The sequence below is a fragment of the Rhinatrema bivittatum genome, chromosome 11 (assembly GCF_901001135.1).
Source record: "Rhinatrema bivittatum chromosome 11, aRhiBiv1.1, whole genome shotgun sequence".
NCBI lineage: Eukaryota > Metazoa > Chordata > Amphibia > Gymnophiona > Rhinatrematidae > Rhinatrema > Rhinatrema bivittatum.
This window is the reverse complement of record NC_042625.1, coordinates 5,107,730-5,132,313: the sequence shown is the minus strand read 5'-3', so window position 1 is coordinate 5,132,313 and position 24,584 is coordinate 5,107,730. Positions and strand designations below refer to the sequence as shown.

Sequence of the window (24,584 nt, the reverse complement as noted above, 5' to 3'; positions counted from 1 at the left end):
CTGGCAGTTGATGTAGGCCACAGCCATCGCATTGTCCAACAGGACTCGCACTGCCCGGTTGTGCAAGAGTGGGAGAAAACTCTGTAACACCAGCAGCACCGCCCTGGTCTCCAGGCGATTGGACCATTGCACTTCCTCCATTGACCACTGTCCCTGGGCCGACTGGGACTGACACACTGCTCCCCAGCCTGGGAGGCTGGCATCTGTGACCACTATTTAATTTTTATTTATTTATTTGTTTTTACATACTGACGTTCGTAGGGAACATCACATCAGTTTACAATAAAATATAAAATACACAATTTAAAAAAATAAAAATTGAATTACAGTTTTATATTCTTAAGATCATAAAGTACATAAAATTCTTAATAAAACATCTAAAATGCAATAAAAAACTTAGTTACAAAGAAATCATGGAACGTGATATATAATATCTATCATTAGCATTATGTAAATGCTTGCTGAAAGAGCCATGTTTTAATTCCCTTCTGAATGTTCTAATATTCGATTCAAGCGGCCTGGCTTTTGAAAGGAAACACCTAAGGAAAAAGGGCTGTTCAGAAGATGTTATTGCCACCCTGCTGCAAATGCGGAAGACTTCTACCTCTCTGACTTATGTCCGGATCTGGAAGGTCTTCGAGTTTTGGTGTTGCGAGCACGGTACCTTTCTTTGGCCTCAGTGGCTCAGATTCTGGCTTTCTTGAAAAAAGGTCTCAGCAAAGAGTTGTCCTTTAATTCCTTTCGTGTTCAGGTCGCGGTGTTGGGATGTCTGAGAGGCAAGCTTCAAGGAGCACCTCCAGCGGCACATCCGGATGTGGTCCATTTTCCTTTGGAGAGCGAAGCATTTGAATCCTCCAGTTAGCCCAGTATGCCCATCTTGGGACCTTAATTTGGTCCTCAAAGTTTTGTGTGAAGCGCCTTTTGAACCTTTCAGGAAGTCCACCCTGAAGGATTTGATTCTGAAGACTGTGTTTTTGGTGGCAGTCTGTTCAGCTTGGAGGATTTAGGAACTTCAGGCCCTCTCATGCAGGGAACCTTTTTTACGCATTTCAGATTCCGGTGTTTCTCTCCAGATAGTGCCCTCCTTTTAGCCTAAAGTAGTCTCTGTTTTCCACTTAAACCAATCGGTGGAGCTCCCGGCCTTTCCCAATGTCGAGAAGGATGCGCCTCACTCCAGAGAATTAAGATGGCTGGATGTCAGGAGGGTTCTGTTGCATTACCTAGAGGTTACTAATTCGTTGGCGCTAAGAAAGGGCATAAGGAGTCAAAAGCGACCATAGCCTGTTGGTTGAAAGAGGCTATTGCTTCCGCCTACATTTGTTGCGGTCGGCCTGTTCCAGATGTCTTAAAGCTCATTCGATTCGGTTGCAGGCCACTTCCTGGGCAGAATGTCAGTCTCACTGCAAGAAATTTGCAGAGCAGCAACCTTGGAAGGCTTTGCATAACTTTGCCAGGCACTACCGGTTGGATGTCCAGGTTCTGGATGTCCACCATTTCGGGGGCACTGTTCTTCGAGCGGGACTCTCAAGGTCCCACCCCAGATAGGGAAGCTTTGGTACATCCCAGCAGTCTGGATTGATCCAGGTACATACAGGGAAAGGAAAATTGGTTCTTACCTGCTAATTTTCATTCCTGTAGTACCACGGATCAGTCCATATGCCCGCCCTTTGGGTAACCGGGATTTTCTTGGGAGTCCGCTGAATCTATCCTTGCTTTCATTGCAGTATCTGTCGGTAGGTACATTACCGGCTGACGGTTTTCTCCTTTATCCTGTTCACAGCTTTTTACATGGCCATAGTTGGGTCATTTCTTCTTGTCCATTGCTTGGCTCATACTCAGACTGTTCGATTTTTTTTTCTGCTTTGGTAATTTTTATACTGAAGAGATGCAGGTAGCACACTGGCTTAAGAGGGGGTGCTCTCAAAGTTTTTCTCTGTCTCCATCTGCTGGAAGGGAGGCAAAGCCCAGCAGACTGGACTGATCCGTGGTACTACAAGAACGAAAATTAGCAGGTAAGAACCAATTTTCCTTTTTTCCATTTATTTTTCACCATTCTCTGGCCAATACTGCCTTAGTTTTTTCTCATTCTCTAGGCTGCCCAAAGGGTCTTCCTGCTCCCCTCGTGATCTTGTGACAGGATAGATGAACCTGTTCTGACAGGTACTCTTGATTGAACTTCGTCTATCTCATCTCCCTACTTGGGAGTTTTTGGACTAAAGGTCGGTTTCGGGGATTGTCTCTTATCCCTTGAAACCTTTGACACTGTCCTGCGCAGTGAGCTACGTCTGATGCTTCAGCACACAGTGTCTGGCCCAGGTCCTGCCATGGTTTGCTGCTTGTTCCTTCAAGCATGGTGTGGGTTTCTTCTACCCATTCAGTCTACCAGCCATACCTGGCACTCTTTTCCAGACATTTGGCTGACAGTGGTTGACCGTCTCTTCTGGAGGGCTCTCGGACCCCAGTTTATTTTTTTGTTGTTTTTTCACACCGAAGGAAACTCTGCGGTTTTCGTCCTAGAGTCTTTCTTATTTACATCTCTGGATCCTTCCTGTATCCAGGAGGATCTAGATCCACTGTTTTTGTTAGAGAAAAATTGCTTGTACTGTCTTCCGTGATGCACAATTGCACTTTAATCATTCCCCTGCTGTGCTTGAGGATTTGTCTCTCATTCTTTTTCTTGGCTTTCTTTGTAGAACATGACTCTTCTCCAGCCTGGTGGCTCGGCTGACTTGCAGGCAAAAGACAGAGGTAGTGTTTCAGCACTTTGCGGTTTATCACTTTATCCTTTTCGGACAGCCTGTAGCTTGGTAGTCATCCATGTGTGAGGACTACCATCCTGCTTGTCCTAGGAGAACAGGTGTTCTCCTAGGACAGCAGGATATTAGTCCTCATGAAACCCTCCCGCCTCCCCTGGGAGTTGGTTTCTGCACGTATGAGCGGAGGGAGTGTGCCTAGGGGGTAGGGTGATGACTACAGCTGCACATGCTCAGTAGGGCATGCTGAAAGCTCTAGAATTTTTGAGATCAAAGTTCCTTGCCGGGCTCCATCCGATAATGTCACCCATGTGTGAAGACTAACATTCTGCTGTCCTAGGAAAACACCTGTTACAGGTAAGCAACTCTGCTTAATCCAACATGCTGTTGAAGCCCGGAGGCCGCCTCTCCTTTCTCTGATCTACCAAACAGAACAAAAAGGTGGTCTGAGCTTCTAAAATCGCTAGTGACCTTAAGGTAAATCAGGAGGTGCTACATACATCCAAAGGCCTCAAACTGACCTCCTCCGAATCCACCTGCCTACTAAACAAAGGCAAGAAGAAATTTCAAAACAACCTTAGGCAGAAAGGATGAAACGATATGAATCTGAGCTCTTTCCTTTGTAATCACCAAGAAGGGATCCCTTCATGACAGTGCCCACAACTCCGATACTCTTCGAGCAGAACAAATATGACTAGAAAAACAATTTTCAAGGTAAGAAGGCATAAAGAAATCACCTTAAGAGGAGAGAATAATGGCCCTGCCAAAAATGATAAAACAAGATTCAGATCCTAGGAGGGAACTGGAACTCGAAGCGGAGGCTTAATATGTTTTCCCTGTACGTACCCGGATCAGTCCAGACACCTGGGTTGTGACTCCGCACCAGCAGATGGAGACAGAGCAAGACCTCTCGGGCTCCCCTACATATAGTAAGGCGCCACCCACAGTCCCTCAGTCTCTCTGTCTCCAGCAGATGGGGCAGGTTCACCCACAGTCTCTGGGATCCTGGGTAGCTGTTAGTCAGAAATCTTTGGTTGGTTTAAAAAAAAAAAAAAGAAAAATCAAAGGAGAGAGAAGATAAGAAGAAAAAAAAAAAAGGAAGTGAGAAGACTCCCTCGCCCTGACTGCCTCCCAGGGGGGTTGGAAGGTTCTGAGTGGACCATCCCCCCTGGTTGAGGCCGCTGCTGAGGGTCGAGGACCCGGCCTACCACTGGCAGCAGCGTCGGGGTGACACCGGGGAGCCCGGTTCACTCACCTCCGCTGGAGCAGGAGGCTCAGGACCAGGGACAGCGGCGGTAAGTAGGAAAAAAAAAACAAAACTGTGCTGTTTGTTTTTGCTTCTACTTCACCTTGCAGGCTCTCCATGCTTCGGTCGCCGTTCGGGGGAGTTAGTTGAGTGAAAGTTTAAGTAGTTTTGTTCCTGCTCTTGCCGCGCCGCGGATGCCGCGGGGATCTTCTTGCAGCGCGTGCGGCTCGGTGCGCACGTGGCTGTCGCGTGAAGGCATGTGTTCTAGTTGCGTCTCGGGTGGCGAGGGGCCGTCCGAGACCGGTCGGGGGGGGCTGTTCTCAGCCCGCGATAGTGCCGCCGCGCCGGGCAGAACGGGGAAGGCAGTGCTGAACCGTTCCCGCTTAGCGCAGGAACGGCGGCCATTTTGAATGCTGTCTGGGAGGCCACGAGGAAGGCCGTAGATAATGGCGGAATGCCTCCAGTGCTTTCCCCGCAGCGGCGGGCCCCCGGGGGGGGGGGGGGGGCTGCTTCGCCGGTGGAGGTTAGTTTGGAGGAGGCTTCCTCGGGCTCGGAGGCCTCTTTTTCTTCAGATTTTGCTATACTTTTACGCAAGGTGCTCAAATACAAAAGATCTAAACGGAAGGATCGGACAGGCAGTCGGTGTCCCGGAAGAGGAGAGCTGGGAAGGGATCCGGGAAAACCTCGGACCCTCCGAAGCAGAAGCGCCCGGTGCGGGGCATCCCAAAGGAGTCAGACTCCGGTTCTTCCTCATCGGAGGAAGCAGGCCCGTCTGTAGGGCCCCTGGGGGGGGGGCTGACGGGCCGGAGGACGAGGGGGTCAGTCCAGCCTGGTACCGGCAAAGGTACGCCAGCGGTGGATGGAGATGACCCGAGGGTGGTTCAATTGTTCCGGAAAGAGGAATTAGCACCGCTTATTCCGGCCATCCTTCAGGAGCTTGGTGTGGATGCACCACCGGTGGAGTCCCGAACAGGGGCCAAAATAGATCCGGTTCTCTTGGGCCTTACGGGTCCAGCAGTGGCTTTCCCATTCCACTTCTCGGCGTCGGACATTTTATTCCGGGAATGGGATACTCTGGAGCTGGGCCTGAAAGTGAGTAAGGCTATGGATAAGCTGTATCCATTGCCAGAGGACGTGCTGGAGCTCCTTCGTCTTCCCAGAGTGGATGCAGCAGTTTCGGCGGTAACAAAGAGGTCAACAATCCCGGTCACAGGGGCTACGGCTCTCAAGGATATCCAGGATAGGAAGCTGGAACTGCAGCTTAAGAAGGATTTTGAGGTCTCGGCCTTGGGGGTCCGCACGGCTATTTGTAGTAACTTTGCCCTGCGGGCGGGGCTCCGTTGGGCCCAGGTCCTTCAGGCCAATGCAGATCTGTCTGAAGAGGAGGCTGTGCAGGCGGATCACCTAGAGGCGGTGATCGCTTATAGTGCGGATGCGCTGTATGACTTTCTGCGGACGGCCGCCAGAGCTATAGTCTCAGCGGTTTCCGCGCGCCGCCTCCTCTGGCTCCGCAATTGGGCAGCGGATGGGTCCTCTAAGGCTCACCTTGGCTCGCTACCCTTTAAGGGGAAGTTGTTGTTTGGAAAGGAGTTGGATAATCTGATGCAGTTGCTCAGAGAAAACAAGGCTTTTAAGTTGCCTGAGGACAAGCCGAGGACTCGGACAGCTTTCACCAATCGGTCAAGGTTTCGGGGGAATAGAAGGTCGCGCCCGCAGAGATCGTCAGGTTCCTCTTACCGTTCCGGTTCCTCCAAGTCGGCTTCGCGGTCTCAGTCCTTTCGGGGGAAAAAGTTTGGGACGCCAGGTGGACCCTCGTCGGGAACAGGGTCCAAGGCATCCCAATGAAACGCAGAAGGTCCATTCCTCGCGGCGGTTCCCTGTGGTCGTGCCAAACGTAGGAGCCAGGTTGGCGTTTTTTGCCGAGGAATGGGCCAAAATAACATCGGACCAGTGGGTCCTCAGCGTGATAAATCAAGGTTACGCTTTAGGTTTTGCACGGATTCCGGCAGACAAGTTCCTCGTGTCACCTTGCAAGGGACTAGGCAAGCATCTGGCGGTGAGGGACACTCTTCAACGGCTGACAGACCTGGGCGCAATAACCCCCGTACCCCTCGAGGCAACATCGGAAGGGCCGGTACTCCATTTACTTCGTCGTACCAAAGAAGGAAGGCACGTTCAGGCCCATTTTAGACTTAAAAGGGGTCAACAGGTGTCTTCGCATCCCACGTTTCAAAATGGAGACGATTCGGTCCGTGGTAGCCTCGGTTCGGCCGGGCGAGTTCCTGGCGTCATTGGACCTCACGGAAGCGAACCTTCACAAAGGCATCCAGCCGTTCTATTGGAGGTTCCTCAGGTTTTACATTATGGGCCGACACTTCCAATTCAGAGCTCTTCCCTTCGGTCTTGCCACCGTTCCCCGCACGTTTACCAAGGTGATGGTGGTGGTGGCAGCTCAGCTCCGGAGGGAGGGGTTCCTGGTACCACCCCTACTTGGACGATTGGCTCATTCGGGCCAAGTCCGAAAGACTGTGTCGGCAGGCAGTCGACAGAGTCCTACAGCTCTTGCGCTCCCTCAGATGGGTGGTCAATCTCGCCAAGAGCCGGTTGGTCCCCACCCAGTCCTTGGAGTATCTGGGAGCGCTGTTCGACACGAAGCAGGGCAAGGTGTTTCTTTCCAAGGAGCGGGTGTGCAAGCTTCAGGGTCAAGTGAGGCGTTTATTGTCACTGCGGATGCCTCTGGTGTGCGATTACCTGATGGTGCTAGGCTCTATGGCATCAACGCTAGCTTTGGTTCCCTGGGCCTTCGCTCATCTACGTCCATTGCAATCAGCATTGCTCTCCCACTGGAAGCCGGTATCAGAAGAATTCCGCCTCCCGCTCACGGACCAGGCGAGGTCCAGTCTTCAGTGGTGGCTCAATCCCGACCATCTGACGTGCGGGGTTTCCCTGGTCATGCCCAGCTGGGACAGTAGTCATGACGGATGCCAGTCTATCTGGCTGGGGAGCGGTCTGTCTGGGTCGCTCGATGCAGGGCCAGTGGTCCAGGGCTCAGTCACGGTGGTCCATCAATCACTTAGAGAACAGGGCAGTAACGCTAGCACTGCAGTCCTTCCTTCTGCTGATTCGCGGGAAGGCGGTCAGGGTGTTGTCAGACAATGCAACTACTGTGGCATACATCAATCGCCAAGGCGGGACGAGGAGCCAGTTAGTAGCGGAGGAGGCGCAACACCTAATGAGCTGGGTGGAGCAGAATCTCAGCCACATTGCGGCGTCTCACATCGCCGGAGTCGACAATGTCCAGGCGGACTTCCTCAGCCGTCATCATCTGGATCCATTAGAATGAGAACTGCCGGAGGTCGCTTATCACCTCATCTGCAAAAAGTGGGAGACGCCACACATGGATCTGATGGCCACCGCTCAGAACACAGTCTCCACGCTTTTACAGCCGACGGAGAGAGCGAGGGGCCGAAGGCGTCGATGCGCTGGTGCTTCCCTGGCCCACGGGCGTGTTACTATATGTGTTCCCTCCCTGGCCCCTGATAGGCAAGGTTCTTTGGCGGATAGAACTACATTCGTCAGATGTGATTCTGGTAGTGCCGGAGTGGCCAAGGCGGCCTTGGTTCGCGGATCTCCTCCACTTGGCGGTGGAACTTCCCCTTCGTTTTCACGGAGCCGTGGCTCTCCTCCGGCAAGGTCCCGTTTGTTTGGAGGATGCGGATCACTTCTGTCTCGCGGCATGGTGTTTGAGAGGAAACGTTTGAGGAATAAAGGATATTCGGAGGCGGTGATAGCCACCTTGTTGAGGTCTAGAAAACAGTCTACCTCCTTAGCCTACGCTCGAGTCTGGGCGCTGTTTGAGGACTGGTGTAGGGCTCGTAAAGGGGATCCTATGTCAGCGTCCGTATCCGATGTCCTTGCTTTTCTTCAGGCGGGTCTCTCGAAAGGCCTCTCTTGCAGTACCCTTCGGGTCCAGGTGGCGGCACTAGGTTGTCTCGGGTAAGGTGCAAGGGGTGTCTCTGGCACTTCATCCGGATGTAGCGCGCTTTCTTCGGGGGGCTAAGCATTTGCGTCCTCCGTTGCGTTATCCTTGTCCGTCCTGGAATCTCAATTGGGTACTTTCCGCTTTGTGCTCGTCTCCCTTCGAGCCGATAAAGTGGGTGACGCTAAAGGATCTTACTTTGAAGGCGGTTTTTCTCGTTGCGGTTGCATCAGCGAGATGAGTTCCGGAGATACAGGCGCTGTCTTGTAGGGAACCGTTCTTACGGATCTCAGATTCTGGTGTATCTTTAAGGACAGTTCCCTCCTTTCTTCCGAAGGTGGTGTCGGCGTTTCATTTGAACCAGTCGGTTGAGCTTCCCGCCTTTCCGGAAGGGCAGCGATCGAACTCTGAGACGAAAGAATTAAGAAAACTCGATCTCCGCAGGGTTCTCCTGCATTACCTAGAGGTTACAAACCCTTTCCGGGTTTCAGACCACCTTTTTGTTTTGTGTTCTGGACCAAAGAGGGGGGGGTGCAGCTTCCCGGACCACGATTGCGCGTTGACTCAAAGAGGCCATTGCTTCGGCGTATATGTTGAAAGGGAAACCTGTTCCCGTGGGGCTTCGGGCGCACTCGACGCGAGCACACGCCACTTCGTGGGTGGAATCCTCTCAAGTGTCGCCTCAGGAAATCTGTAGGGCAGCGACTTTGAAGTCGTTACACACTTTTACTAGACATAGGCTGGATGTGCAGGGCGCAGGATCGGGGGGTTTTGGAGAGAGAGTACTCCGAGCGGGACTCTGGTTCCCACCCTCGGTAATTTGGCTCTGGTACATCCCAGGTGTCTGGACTGATCCGGGTACGTACAGGGAAAGGAAAATGAGTTTCTTACCTGATAATTTTCGTTCCTGTAGTACCACGGATCAGTCCAGGAGCCCACCCAAATTCTTCTAGGTTGTCTGTGCAGTTTGTTCTGAAGTAACAGAGAGTCCGCTCGGTGGATTCAATTGTTCAAATTGGTTGTCATTGTTTTCCTCTGGTTCTGGGAGTTCTGTTCCAGCCGGGGGGGGGTTGTTGAATCGGCCCTGTTTAGGGCGGTTTAGTTAGATAGTCTGGTTGTTCAATTTGGCTTTGACATTACATAAGACTGAGGGACTGTGGGTGGCGCCTTATATGTAGGGGAGCCCGAGAGGTCTTGCTCTGTCTCCATCTGCTGGTGCGGAGTCACAACCCAGGTGTCTGGACTGATCCGTGGTACTACAGGAACAAAAATTATCAGGTAAGAAACTAATTTTCCTTTACCCCACTCAAAAAACAAGGCATATCTGCATGTGAAGAAGATGGTCTATCACAAATCCATCCTCTATAACCTGAAATATCTGCCACTTGAGCCACCACCATATTAAGGGCTAACCTCTTAGAAGGACCTTCTTGCAGGAATTATAATATTAATTGGACAGGAGTGGCCCTAGGAACACACTGATGATCTGAATACCAAATAATCTCTAGACATGCATATACACTAAGCGAATACCAAATAATCTCCAGATGTGCATATACATTAAGGAGATTGAAACTTCCTTGCTTTTAGGAGCATTGCCACCACAGCCAGAGAAAATCCTGTTTGTTTATTTATTTATTTATTTATTTATTTTTGCTGATGTTGCCCTATCCTGGGCCAGACCCAAAGAAAAATTGATCTGAATCCTCTTGAATCATTGGACTGTGACTCAGTAGTTCCTGGTGAGATGGAAGACAGGAGTATTGCATAGCAGATTCCAAAGATCTGCATACCAAGGTCAGCGAGACCAATATAGAGCCTCCAGAAGAATTGTTCCTGGAAGTTCAGCAATCTTTTGAAGTATCCTGTCTATCATGATCCAAGGAGGAAACAGTATAACAGTTACTCCAGTTACTCTTTTGACCATGGCGGTAATAGGGCATTGATTCTGGAAAAAAGACTGTCCCCTTTTTCGATGAAAAACAGTTGTCTTTGCATTCTGCTTTGTCTCCATCAGATCCCAAGTTGGAAGACCTCTTTGCACCACAAAGGGATTGAATGCTGTATGGGAAAGAGACCATTCCCCCGGATCTAACATTGTGGTTTAAAATGTCTGCTTGAAAATTTTTGACTCTTGCAATGTGTGATGCTGAAAGGCTCTTCAGATTCTTTTCTGCCCAAGGAAGAAGAACCCCTCTAAAAAAAAAAAAAAAAAAAAACTTGAGGACTCTGAATCCCTACCCCCCCCCCCCCTATTGATTTAAGTATGCCACTGATGTGGTATTGTCTGACGACATTCAGACTGCTTGCCCCACCAGAAGCAGGACAAACTGAAAAAGTACTAAATGAATAGCTTTGGCTTCCAGGTAACTGATGAACCATTTTGTCATTTTGAGACTCCACTAACCTTGATCAAAGACTTCCTGACAGCTCCATAAACTGTCAAACTGGCATCTGTTGTCACTACAATCCAGGCTGGAAGTCATTAGGTCCACTCCTGTTAAGTTCTCGACATCCAGCCACCAGTGGAAAATCTCGCCAATGCCCATATCAGCAGCCTTACTGAATAATTTGGAGACTGGGGATTCCACCTGGATAGAAAGGTTCTCTGAAGAGAATGCATATGAACTTTTGCCCATGAGATGAGATCCAGTGCCATTGCCGCCATTGATCCTAGCGCCTGAAGACAGGACCAGACCATTGGATTTCTTACTGCTCTCAGATTTCACTTCAGAGCTTCAGAATTTTTTGGCTTATTACTTGACTCATCTTCGTGTCGAAAGTCCTCCCAAGTACTCCAGTGTCTGAGTAGGGTGAAGATTGTTTTATGAAAAATTAATCATCCACCCTAATTCTTGTAACAACTGAACTACCCTCTGCAATGCAGATAGACATTCCTGGAAGGACTTTGTGTGAAATAATTGTCCAAGTACATGTGCCACCCGCATCCCTTCTCTGTGTAGCACTGCCGCCACCAGCACTTTGGAAAGCACCTTGAAACTGTCGCCAAGCCAAACAGCATTGCCTGAAGTTGATAATGGTGCCCCAACACTGCAAACCTGAGGGAGCACTGATGCTCTTTGCAAATGTCGCTATGCCGATAGGTTTCTGTTAGATCTAAAGGTTAGAAACTCTCCTTTTTGAACCACCATAATGACAGTTCTTAAGGTTACCATCCTGAGTATCATTAAGAATTTGTTGACTTTCAGATCCAGGATAGGACGAAAGGACTCTTCCCTCTTTGGGACAACAAAGTAAATTGAATAGCCCTTGCCCTTCCTGCTACTTTGGAACTGGAGTGATCGCCTTTAAGTCGAGAAGTCTTTGAAGTGTCAATCTTACCACCTCTCTCTTGACGACTGAATGCAAGGAGAAACCATAAAAGTGTCAGAAATGGGACAAGCAAATTCCAGGACATAACCTTTTTTTTTTTTTTTTTAAACTATCTCCAGAATCTGTTGATCCATTGTGATTTGGGCCCATCTCAGAAAGAATAGGGATAGCCGTACCCCTATCTTGGCATCTATGATGAAGCTCCCAAACACTTATTGTGCTGTTCTTGTAGCCCTGGAGCCTGTTCCATCTTTGCCTTTCCTAGAACAAAAAGACTGAATCCTGGAATATAGTTTTGGTCTCTGATATGTTGACCTGTCTAAACTTCCTGGAATCTTGATGACAACAGGTCGAAAAATTTTGGTAGAAGGTTCTCAACCTATCATCCGGAAGTCTTGGCACTTTTTGACTTAATCCCACAATTGAGCCTTCTTTTCCAGTTCGTCGTCAAAACAAATCGGTCTTCTAAAGAGCAATTTGATCAAATTAGTCTTGGAGGTGGCACCAGCTGACCAGTTATGCAGCCAGAGGAGCGTCATGCTGCTACTAATGATGCCAGTCCTTGAGGCAATACACTCATTAAATCATAGCCAGCATTTGCCAGATATACTGCCCCTGGCTGCAATGGGGAAGATCCTTCCTCTTGTGCATCCTGAGCATGCCATGTCAAGAATGCCACATTGCAGCAACACGCCACTATCTGCAGTACCATTTTCATAGCCTCAAATGCTGCTTGCTTGAGGACGGACTCCAATCTTTCAGTCTTGAGCATTCCTAAAGGCAGCCCCACCTTCCACAAGGGTGGTTGTCCTCTTTGTTATTTATTTATTTATTTATTTATTTAACAGTTTTTTATACCGACCTTCATAGTAAATAACCATATCGGATCGGTTTACATTTAACAAGGGTATAACTGGAGTAACAATTCAAGTAAACGAAAGATAACAATAGGTAGGAATAGGTCAAAAAGTTACAATCAACAGGGAAAGAGAACTTGGAAGCTTGCAACAAGCTGGAAAGAAGATAAGGCAGGAAATAAATATATAGTGTTACCATAGAGCGTACAGGTTAAAAGCTTAAAAGGTGCTTACTGTGGATGCCTTGGTTTGTTACTGAACAAACCAAGGCATCCACATTAGGAAAACAAAACCTCTCCATCGTTGAGAGGGTATAGCGTGGCCAACATCTGGACACTTTTAAAATTTGCCTTTGGTGCAACTTATTTCTCTGTAAGGTGCGTAGGGACTGTTATCAAGAATGGTAATTCATCCCTATGAGGCAAATTATTGAGGCAAATTGGAAGCATGATCCTCTCCATTTGAGGGAACCTCTCCCTCTTCTATCTCAACCTCACTATCCCCTGGAGGAAAATTTTTAAACCCCTTCTGTGAATCATCCAAAAGAAGCCAGTCCTCCACTGGTACCTTCTCCCCAGAGTGGGACTTAACCCTCCTCTTACCCTGTAAACCTTCACCTGAGGGTACAGGCAGTGCTGGAGTGGCCGGAAAAGGTGCAGGCAAAACCAGAGTAACAGGTACCAGTAGTGTCTTACAAAAACACCTGTAAGCCTTTCAGGATCTTTTGTGAAATAACCCAGGGAACAGGAGAAATATCAAAGGCTGGGGCAATAAGCCTGTCCTCATTGCTATATTAGACTCCCACCAAAGACTGAACAATTTCCTCAGGACAAAGGGAAGGATCCACTGACATTCAAAAGGAACAGAAACCGGAGCAGTCCCGATGAGCCCAATCCTCCTGCAGCCTCAAAATCAGCGTAAATCTGATTCCTCTGGGCCCCTACACACTCCCTGCTTATTTTCTGAGCAGCCCCAGCCTGAACCTTCCTAAATGGAAGATTTTCTCCCATGCTCCACGAGCAGGGCCAACTTTGATTCCCAATTCCCTTCATGCGTGGTTCTGCAATTAAATGCTTTTAAATCAGAGCTTCTTTACCTGTGTGCTAGAAATTTGATCTCCCTCAGCTAATTAACAGCATTCCCCTGCTCATCGGTGTAATCCTTGCTGAGCTGTGCTTCAGATTCACAAAAACTTTTTTTTTCATTGAAATTTAGCCAACAGACAGTGCTCACTTAAAGAAACAGTACAAAGGAATGTCAAGCACAGCCAGAGGAAGTAAGTTTCCAGAGAAGGGAAAAGAGGGGATAAGGAGAGAGCAGGGGAGGACCACAGGAAGCCACCTAGTCCTCAGATATCCAGAAACAGTCCACAAATAAACGAATCAGGTACTGCTGCTGAGGGAGGGAGATGCCAGTCTTTCATCTCAGGAGCCCACTAGATTCCAGCCTCAGCCAACAGACCGAGACCACAGCACAGGGGTGCTTGTCAGCCATCTGTTGAAGACAGAGAATACTGGCAGACTGATGTCTTCACAAAGTGATGTTAGCGAGCCTGATGATCTGTCTTCATCTGCAGGTTGGTCCTGCCTGGTCTTACTGGATGAAAAAAAAAGTTTATTTTGTTAATTATTGAGGCAAATTGTAGGGGAGGTTAAATGTTGATATTACAACCAGTTAGAATTGCAGTTAGTCTATACAAACTTCAGCCAGAGGCTAAATGTGAGATGTAATACTGCACGCCCTGGCATGTTGGTAAGATTACACTTTCTCTTTGTGAATGTGGGATACTTACATCAAAATATCAGTTACTCTCTCTCCCTGTCAGACATGAAAGATAATGTAATCCTAATTAGAATGGAGCTACAAATAATTGGTAATCTTTCTCTCTGCAGATGCCGCCACCTGTTCGTACCACAGTGGTGCCTGCGGTTCCTGTCCTACCCCGGCCTCCTATGGCATCTGTTGTTCGTTTACCACCTGGCTCTGTCATAGCTGCCCCCATGCCACCAATTTTACATGCACCACGCATCAATGTTGTACCAATGCCACCCAATACTCCACCTATCATGACTCCCCGTCCACCTCCCATGATTGTGCCAGCTGGTGAGTAAAGTCGGTCTTTTCTTTTAACTGCAGAAGATTACTTTATTTACTTGATTTGTCTTGTTTTCTTTGACCACTTTCTTACTGATATAAGATGTAACACATAAAGGAGTAGACCATTTGGGTGGTCTGATTACAAGCGCTTTCAGACTATATTGGAGAAGGCTTTTTTATTCAAGAGAAAATTATTACAGGTATAACTTGTTTTCTCACTGCAAGTGATTCATTAGTCCGTGGGTAGAAAATTCCCAGATGCCAGATTGCCTGGGCACCTAAAAATTGGCATCTGATACCTGCCCCAGTCTAACCCAACAGGAGGAGCCACCACTTTGGCTGGCCTGGGATCATGGGAGAAACCGCTGCTTCAGTGAGCTTGGGCAAGATGAGAAGAGCTGCCACTGTTGCTACTTTAATGGGCCTAGACCCATAGGAGAAACCACTGCTTCTTCAGGCCTGGGCCAGACAAATGGAGTCACTGTTGCTGACTGGAACTGCTTCTGCCCCTCCAGGAAAGAGACTACAGGGAGTAGGAGAACCGAAAATAAAAATCCAAAGTTGACAAAATGCAAAAAAGCAAAAAATCAGAAAAACATCAAAACTAAAATAAGCAAAAATCTGATGAAAAGGAAAAACTATTTTGCCTTGGATCCTAAAATCTTTGCCTAGCACCCACATTTTTGATTATTTTTCTACATCTGCATTAAAAATGGAACTGGACATTATTTTCTCATTGTTCATTCTCGCTGATTCCTAGATTTGCTTTAGTAATTTCTGGTAGTTTATAGGATGTTTCTTAGAATATAAGGTTTGCCATACTGTATCAGACCAAAGGTCTTTCAAGCCCAGTGGAGGAGTAGCCTAGTGGTTAGAGCAGCAGTCTACAAACCAGGGAAGCCAGGGTTCAAATCTTGCTGCTCCTCCTTGTGACTTTGGGCAAATCTCTTCACCGCCTCAGATCTAAACCAAGAATGTGAGAACTCTGGGGCAAGGGAAATACCTAAGGTATCTGAATGTAATTCGCTTTAAAGTGAAGCAGAATATAAATCAAATAAATATCTTGTTTCCAATAGTGGCCAATCCAGGTCACAAGTGCCTGGCAGGATCCAAAAAGGTCCAAAAAATTCAGGAATTTGTTGCTAGACGATATGGTGAAAGCTGATAGTGTAGCTGGGTTTAAAAAAAATGTAGACAAGTTCCTGGGAAAAAAGTCCATAAACCATTATGAAGATGGATTTAGGGAAATTCTAGAGTTTAATTATGCATTGAGTAAAAAAATATTGTCTCCTATTGTCTGAAATGTATCACCTAGTAACTTTGATAAAATGAATGTCATTGAATGACCCCTAGTCTTTGTACTTTTGTAGTGTGTAGCCAAATAGGACCGATGGGTTATGTGCTCCCCTGCTAGCAGATGGAGACGCAGTCAGGTTTCAAAGCTGACGTTACCTTAGATATACCCCTGCAGTGACCTCAGTCATTCAGTATCTCTCCGTCCCCTAGCAGATGTGGACGTGCTATCCCCACACCAGCATTGGTGTTTAGCAGGATTACAGTATTTGAAGAAGAAAATTAACCTTTAAATTGGAGAAAGATCGAGCCCTGCTCTCCTGTGTTGATATCTAAAGGTCCCTCCCCCAGTTGAGAATTCCTGAGGCAATTTCCGAGATCCCTCTGAGGTGTGCCTTGGTTCGGTAGCCAGTCTCCAGCGTGGACTTTGCTGCTGAAGCAGCTGAAAGGCACCGGGTGCAGGAAACCGAGCGCAGCAGTGACTGCCTAAGCCCTCTCCCCCTGCAGCCGGAAACAGTATCTGTACTCAGCCAGTAAGCACTGAGCCCAGGTAAGTAGAGAAGAACTCCTCCGATTCAGAGACCTTGTACCCTCTGGACCCAGCAGCCAAAGAACTCCTGCATTTCCCAAAAGTGGACACCCTAGTCTGCGCCATCTCGAAGCGAACAACTATCCCAGTAGAGGGAGGAGCATCCTTTAAGGATGCATACGATAGGTGGTTGGAGTCCATCCTTAAGCAAGCCTTTGACACGAAAGCAATGACACTACAGATCGCTTCCTGTTGTGCCCTGGTGGCTCGTTCATATCTGCTTCTCTCAAGAGAGGCAGATAGCTCAGGGGCACATTCCGCAGAGGTGATCGAGCCCACCTCAGCCTTCCTAGCAGATGTAAGCTCTGACCTAGTGCGTACCTCGGCCGGAGGAGTAGCTTCAGTGGTGGCGGCCAGAGGACAGCTATAGCTGAAAAATTGGTCAGTGGATGCGACCTCTAAGACAAACTTCACAAAGATGCCCTTTTAAGTATCCCTCCTATTCGGAAGCACATTGTAAAAGCTAGTCAGTAAGTGCGATGAATCTTTAGTGCCTCGGCTACTGGAAGATAAGAAAAAGAGGTTGCAGCCCTCCCAGTACTTCCAACCCTACAGAAACTCGTCTTTTCAGACTTCTCAGCCTTTGGGAAGGTCTCAGTCCTTTCGGAGCTGACAACCAAAAAAAGGAACTGGGTCAAGCTCAGGTTCAACCCGAACTTCCCAATGAAGTTTGGCTGACCCATCCATGGGACGAGGAGATAGGGGTCAGACTATCCCTCTTCTATCGTCTACCTGCTATTAATTAAGGTGACTTAGAAAATAGCCACTGCTATTACTAGCAACAGTAACATGGTACTTGCAGGTTCTTAAGACCTGGATTGGCCACTGTTGGAGACAGGATGATGGGCTTGATGGACCCTTGGTCTGACCCAGTATGGCAGCGGTGGATCGAGATCACGTCAGACAAATGGGTACTGGACATCATACAAGAAGGATACGCACTGGAGTTTCGCAGCATGCCTCAGGACATGTTCACGATGTCACCTTGCCACTCCTAGAAACTCTTCTCTTCATCATAATGGCCATACAACTGGAAGAATTCTTAACCTCCCTGGACCTCTCAGAGGCTTACCTTCATATCCCAATCCATCAAGACCACCAGCGTTTCCTATGCTTTGCAGTACTGGGCCGCCATTATCCGTTCCGGGCATTGCCCTTCAGCCTGGCAACCACCCCCAGAACATTCTCCAAAATTATGGTGATCGTGGCGGTGGCACTGAGGAAAGAAGGGATCCTGGTACTCCCTTACTTAGATGACTGGCTAATCCAGGTGAAGACATTGGAAGAGAGCCTCTAGGTGATCAGCAGGGTCAGGTCCCATGTTTTTAGATCTTTTTTGAAAGTTTTTAGGTTTTCTTGAGTTCTGAGTTTGGTTGGGAGGGAGTTCCAGAGTTTCAGGCTTCCTAGAGAGATTGCTCTCTCTTGGGTTGAGGTGAGTTGTTTGGAACGAGTTAGTGGTGTCTTTAGAAGTCCTTTATTTGCTGATCTGAGGTTTCTGTTTGGGGTATGTAGTTTTATGGAGGAACTTAGCCAGTTTCCTTGTTTTTCATATATAATTTTATGTAGTATGGATAGTATTTTGTATTCAATCCTGAATTTTATTGGTAGCCAGTGTAGTGAGATAAGTGTTGGAGTGATGTGGTCATGTTTTTTAGATCCAGTGAGGATTCTTGCGTCTGCGTTTTGTAGGATTTGGAGTGGACGGATAGTGTTTAGAGGTAAGTTGAAAAGGAGTGAGTTACAGTAGTCTAGGTTAGAGAAAATGAGTAATTGAAGGACTGATCTGAAGTCATTGGTGGAAAGGAAAAGGTTTTAATTGACGGAGTAGTGTTAGTAGTTTATGATATCCGTCTTTGATTTTTGTTGTGATGTGGTTTTTGAAAGAAAGTTCCTTGTCAATTATTACTCCAAGATTGCGGGCATGATTGACCAGAGATATAACCATATTTTGGTTCATTAGGTCGAGTGGTGGAAGTTGAGGAGAGTTGTTCTTTCTGTCTAATAAGATTATTTCGGTCTTGTCGGATCGCTTGTCGAGGATGAGTTTTAAGTTGGTTAGTATTTCCTTTATTCTGCTTAGGTAAGTGGTTGTTAATTTGTATGTTTCTTCTAGTGATTTTTGTATTGGGATTAATATTTGAATGTCATCAGCATAGATGAAGTGGGTCAGATTAAGATTTGATAGGAAGTGGCATATTGGAAGCAGATGTTGAAGAGCATCGCTGATAGAGCGGATCCTTGGGGAACTCCAGTGTTTAGCAGCACTTGGTAGGTTCTTTGTGATAGGTATGAAGAGAACCATTGTAGGGTTGTTTCCTTTGCCGCAAATTCAGATAGATGATCAATCAAGATAGAGTGGTTTACTGTATCAAAGGCTGCTGATAGGTGGAGTAGGACTAGAAGGTAGCTGTGGCCATTTTCAAAACCTTTGAGTACGAAGTCGTTCATTGCTAGTAGCAGAGTCTCCGTGTTCAGTTGTTTTCTGAAGCCAAATTGCGTGGGTAGCAGGATGTTATTTTCCTCCAGGTGGTCACTGAGCCGTGTGTGGATGACTTTCTCAATGATTTTGGCAATGAATGGTAGGTTTGATATGGGTCGGTAGTTATTATAATGGGTTTGATGATTGCAGATTTTAGGCATTCTGGGTAGTTTCCTTCCGTGAGGGAAAGGTTTATGATGTCAGTTATCATCTTAGTTATTGATGGTTCAAGATTTTTTATCGTTGTGATGTGTTTGGCTGGGTTCATTTTTTTTTATGATCATTTAAATTTCCAGAGAAGATGCTGTCTCAAAGTTGGGCCAGCTTTTTGTTTGAATGTTCTGTATTTTCTGGTCTTGTGAGTCATTTTTGATGTGGTTCTTTATAAGGATTTTGATTTTTTCATTAAAGAAATCTGCGAAGTCATTACTAGTGATCTTTGGTGTTGATTGTGACTGATCATCATAAGATGATTTGGTTAGGCTTTTTACTATGTTGAAGAGCATCTTAGGGTTATGTTGGAATCTGTTTGTTTTGTTAGTGTAAAAGTCTTTTTTTTTTTTTTTTTGTTTTAGGGATGAGTTTTTTGTATTCTGCTAGTTGTGCTCTGTATGCGTTGAGTAGTGTGGTTGTTTTGTTTCTCCATGATTTCTCTTTTTTTCTGAGTTTCCGTTTGGCTGCTCTGATGTCATTGTACCAAAGGTTCTGATTTTTGGTTCTTTTATTGTTTTATCATGGGGTTTATCTTGTCTGCTACAGTTCTAGTTATGGGAATCCAGGATGATGTTGCGTTTTCTGTGTTTGATAGGTCTATGTTTGTTAATTCAGTTTGTAGATTTGCTTGAAGAGTTTTGATGCAAAAAGGTGCTTTTTCTTGTTGTAAGTTTACAATTTGAATATAAGTTTGCATGGATGATAGAGTGGTCTGACCATGGTATTTTTGTTATCTTAGTTTGGTGTTTAGACCATATGTTAGTGTTGATGAAGATAGGTCTAGTGTGCGACCTGCTTTGTGCGTTGGGCCATTGATGATTTGACTGAGTTCCAGTGATGAGAGAGCGTCAATGATCGAGGCGCAAGCGGGAGAGTAGGGGGCAGTGTCTAAGTGTAAGTTGAAGTCACCTAGAATAATTATGGGTTTGTTGGTTGATATTCTAGTCAGGAAGAATTCAATAAGTGGTGAGCAGTTCCGATCGAGATTATTAGGGGGGCAGTATACCAAACAAATTTGTAGATGTGGAGAATCAAATAGTGCAATTTCCAGTGGGGAGTAATTGCTAGTTGGGAGTAATTTCATCTGTAGGGTTTTTTTTGATGATTAGCATAAGGTCTCCGCCTTTCTTTTTAAGTCTGGGTATTGAAAATGTTCTGTAGGTAGAGTTATTTATTTGGTTGATTAGTACTGTGTCTGTGTTTTTTGCCCATGTTTCTGTGATTGCTATGAAATCTGGTTTTTCATCTTGGAGAAGGTCGTTGACGATTGGTATTTTCTTAATTATGGATTGAGATTTAATAGTAGGAAAGAAAGTGTTAAGTAGCTGCTGAGAGATTTATTGTTGTTGTGCGTAATGGTTGAGTGTTGATACTTGTGTTTTATTTTTGTTTTCGTTCCTCTGACGTTCCAATTGTTGTCTGTTTGGGTCATTTCTGTTGATCTTGCAGTCTTTCGGGGGTTGATGGTTTGCCATTTAATTGGTCGTTCGGTGATTTTTCAGAGTTTGATTACTGCTGTCACTGCGGTTTGCACGAAGGGGTGCACAAAGGGGAGTGTCCCTTTGTTGCGCCCCTTCTGCGCACGACGCCTGGTGGTGTCGCTCTCTTTAGTGCTCCGGCGCTGGTAAAGTCGGGTGTGGTGGGCGGGGCTCCCGCTCATGGTCGTCTCTTCCCTTATTTTATGGCTCCTGCCTTCTTATTTCTTTTCGTTGCGGTGTTGCAGGGCACTTGGTGATGGGTGGGTGGGTTATTTCTCTTTTTGGTATGGTATGTGCGAGTCCTATGCATGCTCAGAAAAGATTTTTTGGGACAGTCTGAACTGGGAGAGAGCAATACCTAACTTGGCATCATTGGATGAATCACCCACTTGTGTGGTTGTATTGTCCGGCTTGTTCACAGAGAAAGACTTAGCATGGTTCACAAATAGTGATTTAGAATGACCAGACAAGTGCTATAATTTAAGAACACTTGGAGGGGAATTTTCAAAACTTTATAAACAGATGGTTGAAAATTGCTCTCCCCAGCCCCCCTCCTCCTCCTGGTAAAAGTAGTTTGTGTACCTTTATCCATGGAGTAAAGGAGTGGGGTTATGTTTCGAGAGGGAAGATACATGCAGAGACTTCATTTTGACATCCCTACACATACTTTGCACTTAATTCCTAGCAGGTGCAAACTATACATGTCTAAAATATCTGCCTTTTCCACAAGCCTGAATTTTCAAAGGTATACTTTGCACCTGCTTATTTTTTTTAATCCTATTATACAGTTTTCTTTGATAGATTAGTATTTTACTTTTTCAGTTCCCATGAGCATCACCTTAATATAAGAGCATCTAAATATTACACAACACAATTTCTAGGATCCTAAGAGCAGAGTGTTAAGGAGCAGAATTAATGGAGGCTCTCCATTGCTTCTGCAGATGGCATGGTGCTAGAAAGGAGCGGGGTAATCTGGTAAGCTTATGAATACCATGCGTGATTGCATGAATGCTGACGCATAGCAGGCCAGAGTTTTGACTTGGTGGCCACCAGAGCTAATCTCAGGATGTAACATTGTTTCAGAGTACTTGGTGCCACCCTGTGGGGACAAGTCCACAAGCAGCACCATGGCTAGGTTTTCTGAAAGTTTAACCTTTCAATCTGATGTTTTGACTCTTTTTTTTCAGTAAATTTGTTTTCTTGTTAAGGTATTTGAATTCTTGCTCAAAATCAGTTTTACTTAATATTGTGCAATCTGTGTCAGATCATCAAACAACCTAGCCTGTATATTTTGTCTCATAAAATTCATAATGCTTTCTCTGCTTCATTTTAAACAATTTATATTACTTTTTTGGTAGTAATGCCACTTTTATTGGCCTTCCATAAGATACCTGTGTTTCTGACTACTTTTGTTTTGTTGGGTAAGGATAAAAGCAACTAAAAATGTCCATGGTGTGCCCAGGCATAGGGTTTTAAGTGCTGCTGTCCAGTCTTTATCTGCTGGTTGCCAGTGTGTAGTGTGTATTTGGGCTTCATTTGTAGCACTGCTCCCTTTTTTTTTCTCTTGTGCTGGGTGGGGCTCTCCTGATCAGAGCTATTAATTTTGAACCTTTTTTATATTCTATCCCGATCTCTTTTAGCTTTTGTTCCAGCACCACCTGTGACTCCTACAAATGCCCCAGCACCAATGCCTCCTGCTCATCCACCGCCTCCTATGGACGATGAACCAGCATCCAAGAAATTAAAGACAGAGGAAAGCTTGATGCCAGAAGAGGAATTCCTGCGGAGGAACAAGGTGTGTATAAGAAGATCCTTATAGGCCATCATCAAAGCCCTAAATTGTGAAGGCCCTGGAAATAACGTAATCCTAGATAATTCTGCTTGTGTATAGTTGGAATCCAATGGCTTGCAAGATTCGAGGTAGTATGGTTTTACCAAAGGTAGATCTTGTTAGATAAATCTAATCAATTTCTTTGATTGGGTGACTAGATCAAGGGACACTACTTAACTGAATCTAACGCCTTTGACAAGTTCCACATAGGCGACTTATAAATAAATTGAGCGCCCTTGATATGGGCCCTAGAGTGACTTGACTGAAATAGAAACTAGTGGAGAGGCGACAAAGGGTAGTGGTAAATGGAGTTTATTCCGAGGAAGAGATTGTTACTAGCAGGGATCAGTCCTTGGACTGGGTTGTTTTTTTTTCCCCCAACATTTTCATGAGTGACATTGCTGAAGGATTATCGGGAAAGGTTTTTCCTCTTTATCCAGTCAGGGCAGTCCCTTACCCCCATGGGTTATGCACGCCTACTAGCAGGTTAACAGGCTTGCTGATGTCCCCTTATATATCCTTGTGCTGACATCAGCCTGCCAATATTCTCTGTCTCCAGCAGAATTCTGGCCTATCAGGTGGAGCTTAGGCCATGTGCTACTGAGGTGATAGTTGAGCCCCTAACAGTCAGGTTTTCTGGTTCGGGTGGGTGCTCTAGAGATGATAGCAGGTACAGCCTCCTTCTGTCAAGCTAGCAGCGGAACTTCCAGGGAGGTAAGGGGAGATTGTCTATGATCTTGAAGGAAGCTCTTTCAGGAACACAGGGATCTCAATCAAATTGTCGTGAAGTGGGGACCATCCAGACTGGTGAAGTGGGGTTATGCTTCTGTTGTGATGAACATGCTTTTGAAGGTGCAGAAGCAGTCCTAGCACTACCGGGTGCTGAAACTTTACAATTGCGTGGGGCGGTGAGAGGAAGCAGTGAGTGGCCCAAATGGCCATTGGTGGACCCCCATCCCACTGGCAGTGAAATAAGAGAGAGGCCAACATTCCAGCTGAAGAAGAGGAAGCTCATTTTGTAGCTCTTCCTTGTGTGCCGGATGGCCCGGCGGTAAACATTCGTGGTGCTAGCACTTCCTGATTGCTCATCTCAGTATTGAGTACTGCAGGTCTTGCTGGCACATGAGGAGCAGCACAGGAAGGACTTCTATGACCCTGCAAGGAATCCTGAACTTTCCCAAGGAGCAAGGCACCGGATTGCAGCAGAAGAGGAATAAGTGTGTGAATGCGAGCCTGGCTGGGAGTGATGTATGGGAACTTGCCTGGGAAGGAGTGAATGGGAGCCCTCCTGGAGAGATATGGGGGGGGGGGGGGGGGTACATAAGAAATTGCCATGCTGGGTCACACCAAGGGTCCATCAAGCCCAGCATTCTGTTTCCAACAGAGGCAAACCAGGCCACAAGAACCTGGCAATTACCCAAATACCAAGAAGATCCCATGCTATTGATGCAATTAATAGCAGTGGCTATTCCCTAAGTAAACTTGATTAATAGCCATTAATGGACTTCTCCTCCAAGAACTTATCCAAACCTTTTTTGAACCCAGCTACACTAACCGCACTAACCACATCCTCTGGCAACAAATTCCAGAGCTTTATTGTGCATTGAGTGAAAAAGAATTTTCTCCGATTTGTCTTAAATGTGCTACTTGTTAACTTCATGGAATATCCCCTACTCCTATTATCCAAAAGTGTAAATAATCGATTCACATCTACTCATTCAAGACCTCTCATGATCTTATGTGTGTGAATGGTTCTTTCTAGGAGGGGTGACACACGCAGTCACCCCTCAACAGGAGGGGTGACTGTGTGTGTGTGCATGGGAACCTGCCTGCCAGGGATGGATTTGTGTGTGTGAGCACCAGTGGGAACTTGCTTGGGGGATGGATATTTTGTCAATGGGAGCCTGCCTGCCTTGGGGATGTGAAAATTATGCCACCCCCAGCAATCCACAAGAAACTCAGGGTGACTGCAAATCAAAAGTTTTCAGGTATGTAAAGCGGAAAATGTTTCCCTTCTTGTTTCAATTATTGGGTGTTTGAGTCTGCTATTTCGAAATATTTTATCTCTGTTTGGAAATTTGAAAACTTTATATGAGTTCTTAATTATTGGTTGATATTCTATTTGACATCTATTTGTCAATATTCTTTTCAGTAGTATAGTTTATTATGATTTATTTATATTTCCTGATTTTATTGTTTGATTTATGAGGATTATTTATTTATTTATTTTTGTATACCGTTGTTAAATTAAAAACTATCACGACGGTTTACAAATAAGGCACACAAGAATAACATTAAATATCTAAAAATACTAAAACATTAAAAGTGCCAGTCAATTAAAAATCGGTTACAAAAATAGTCTCAAATATCAATATTTAAGTGTATGTAAAACAGCTAAAACTGAATCCATTTCCTACTTTATACTGCATTTAAAAA

General features: G+C 46.1%; 1 protein-coding gene across 1 annotated transcript in view; it reads left to right on the top strand.

Moving 5' to 3' along the window:
* SF3A1 (splicing factor 3a subunit 1) overlaps window positions 1-24,584 on the top strand; it is a 195,297-nt gene that overhangs the window by 143,548 nt on the left and 27,165 nt on the right. Inside the window, 2 exon segments of the mRNA XM_029572040.1 lie at window positions 14,061-14,271; window positions 21,958-22,112. Coding sequence (XP_029427900.1) covers window positions 14,061-14,271; window positions 21,958-22,112 — 366 coding nt within the window.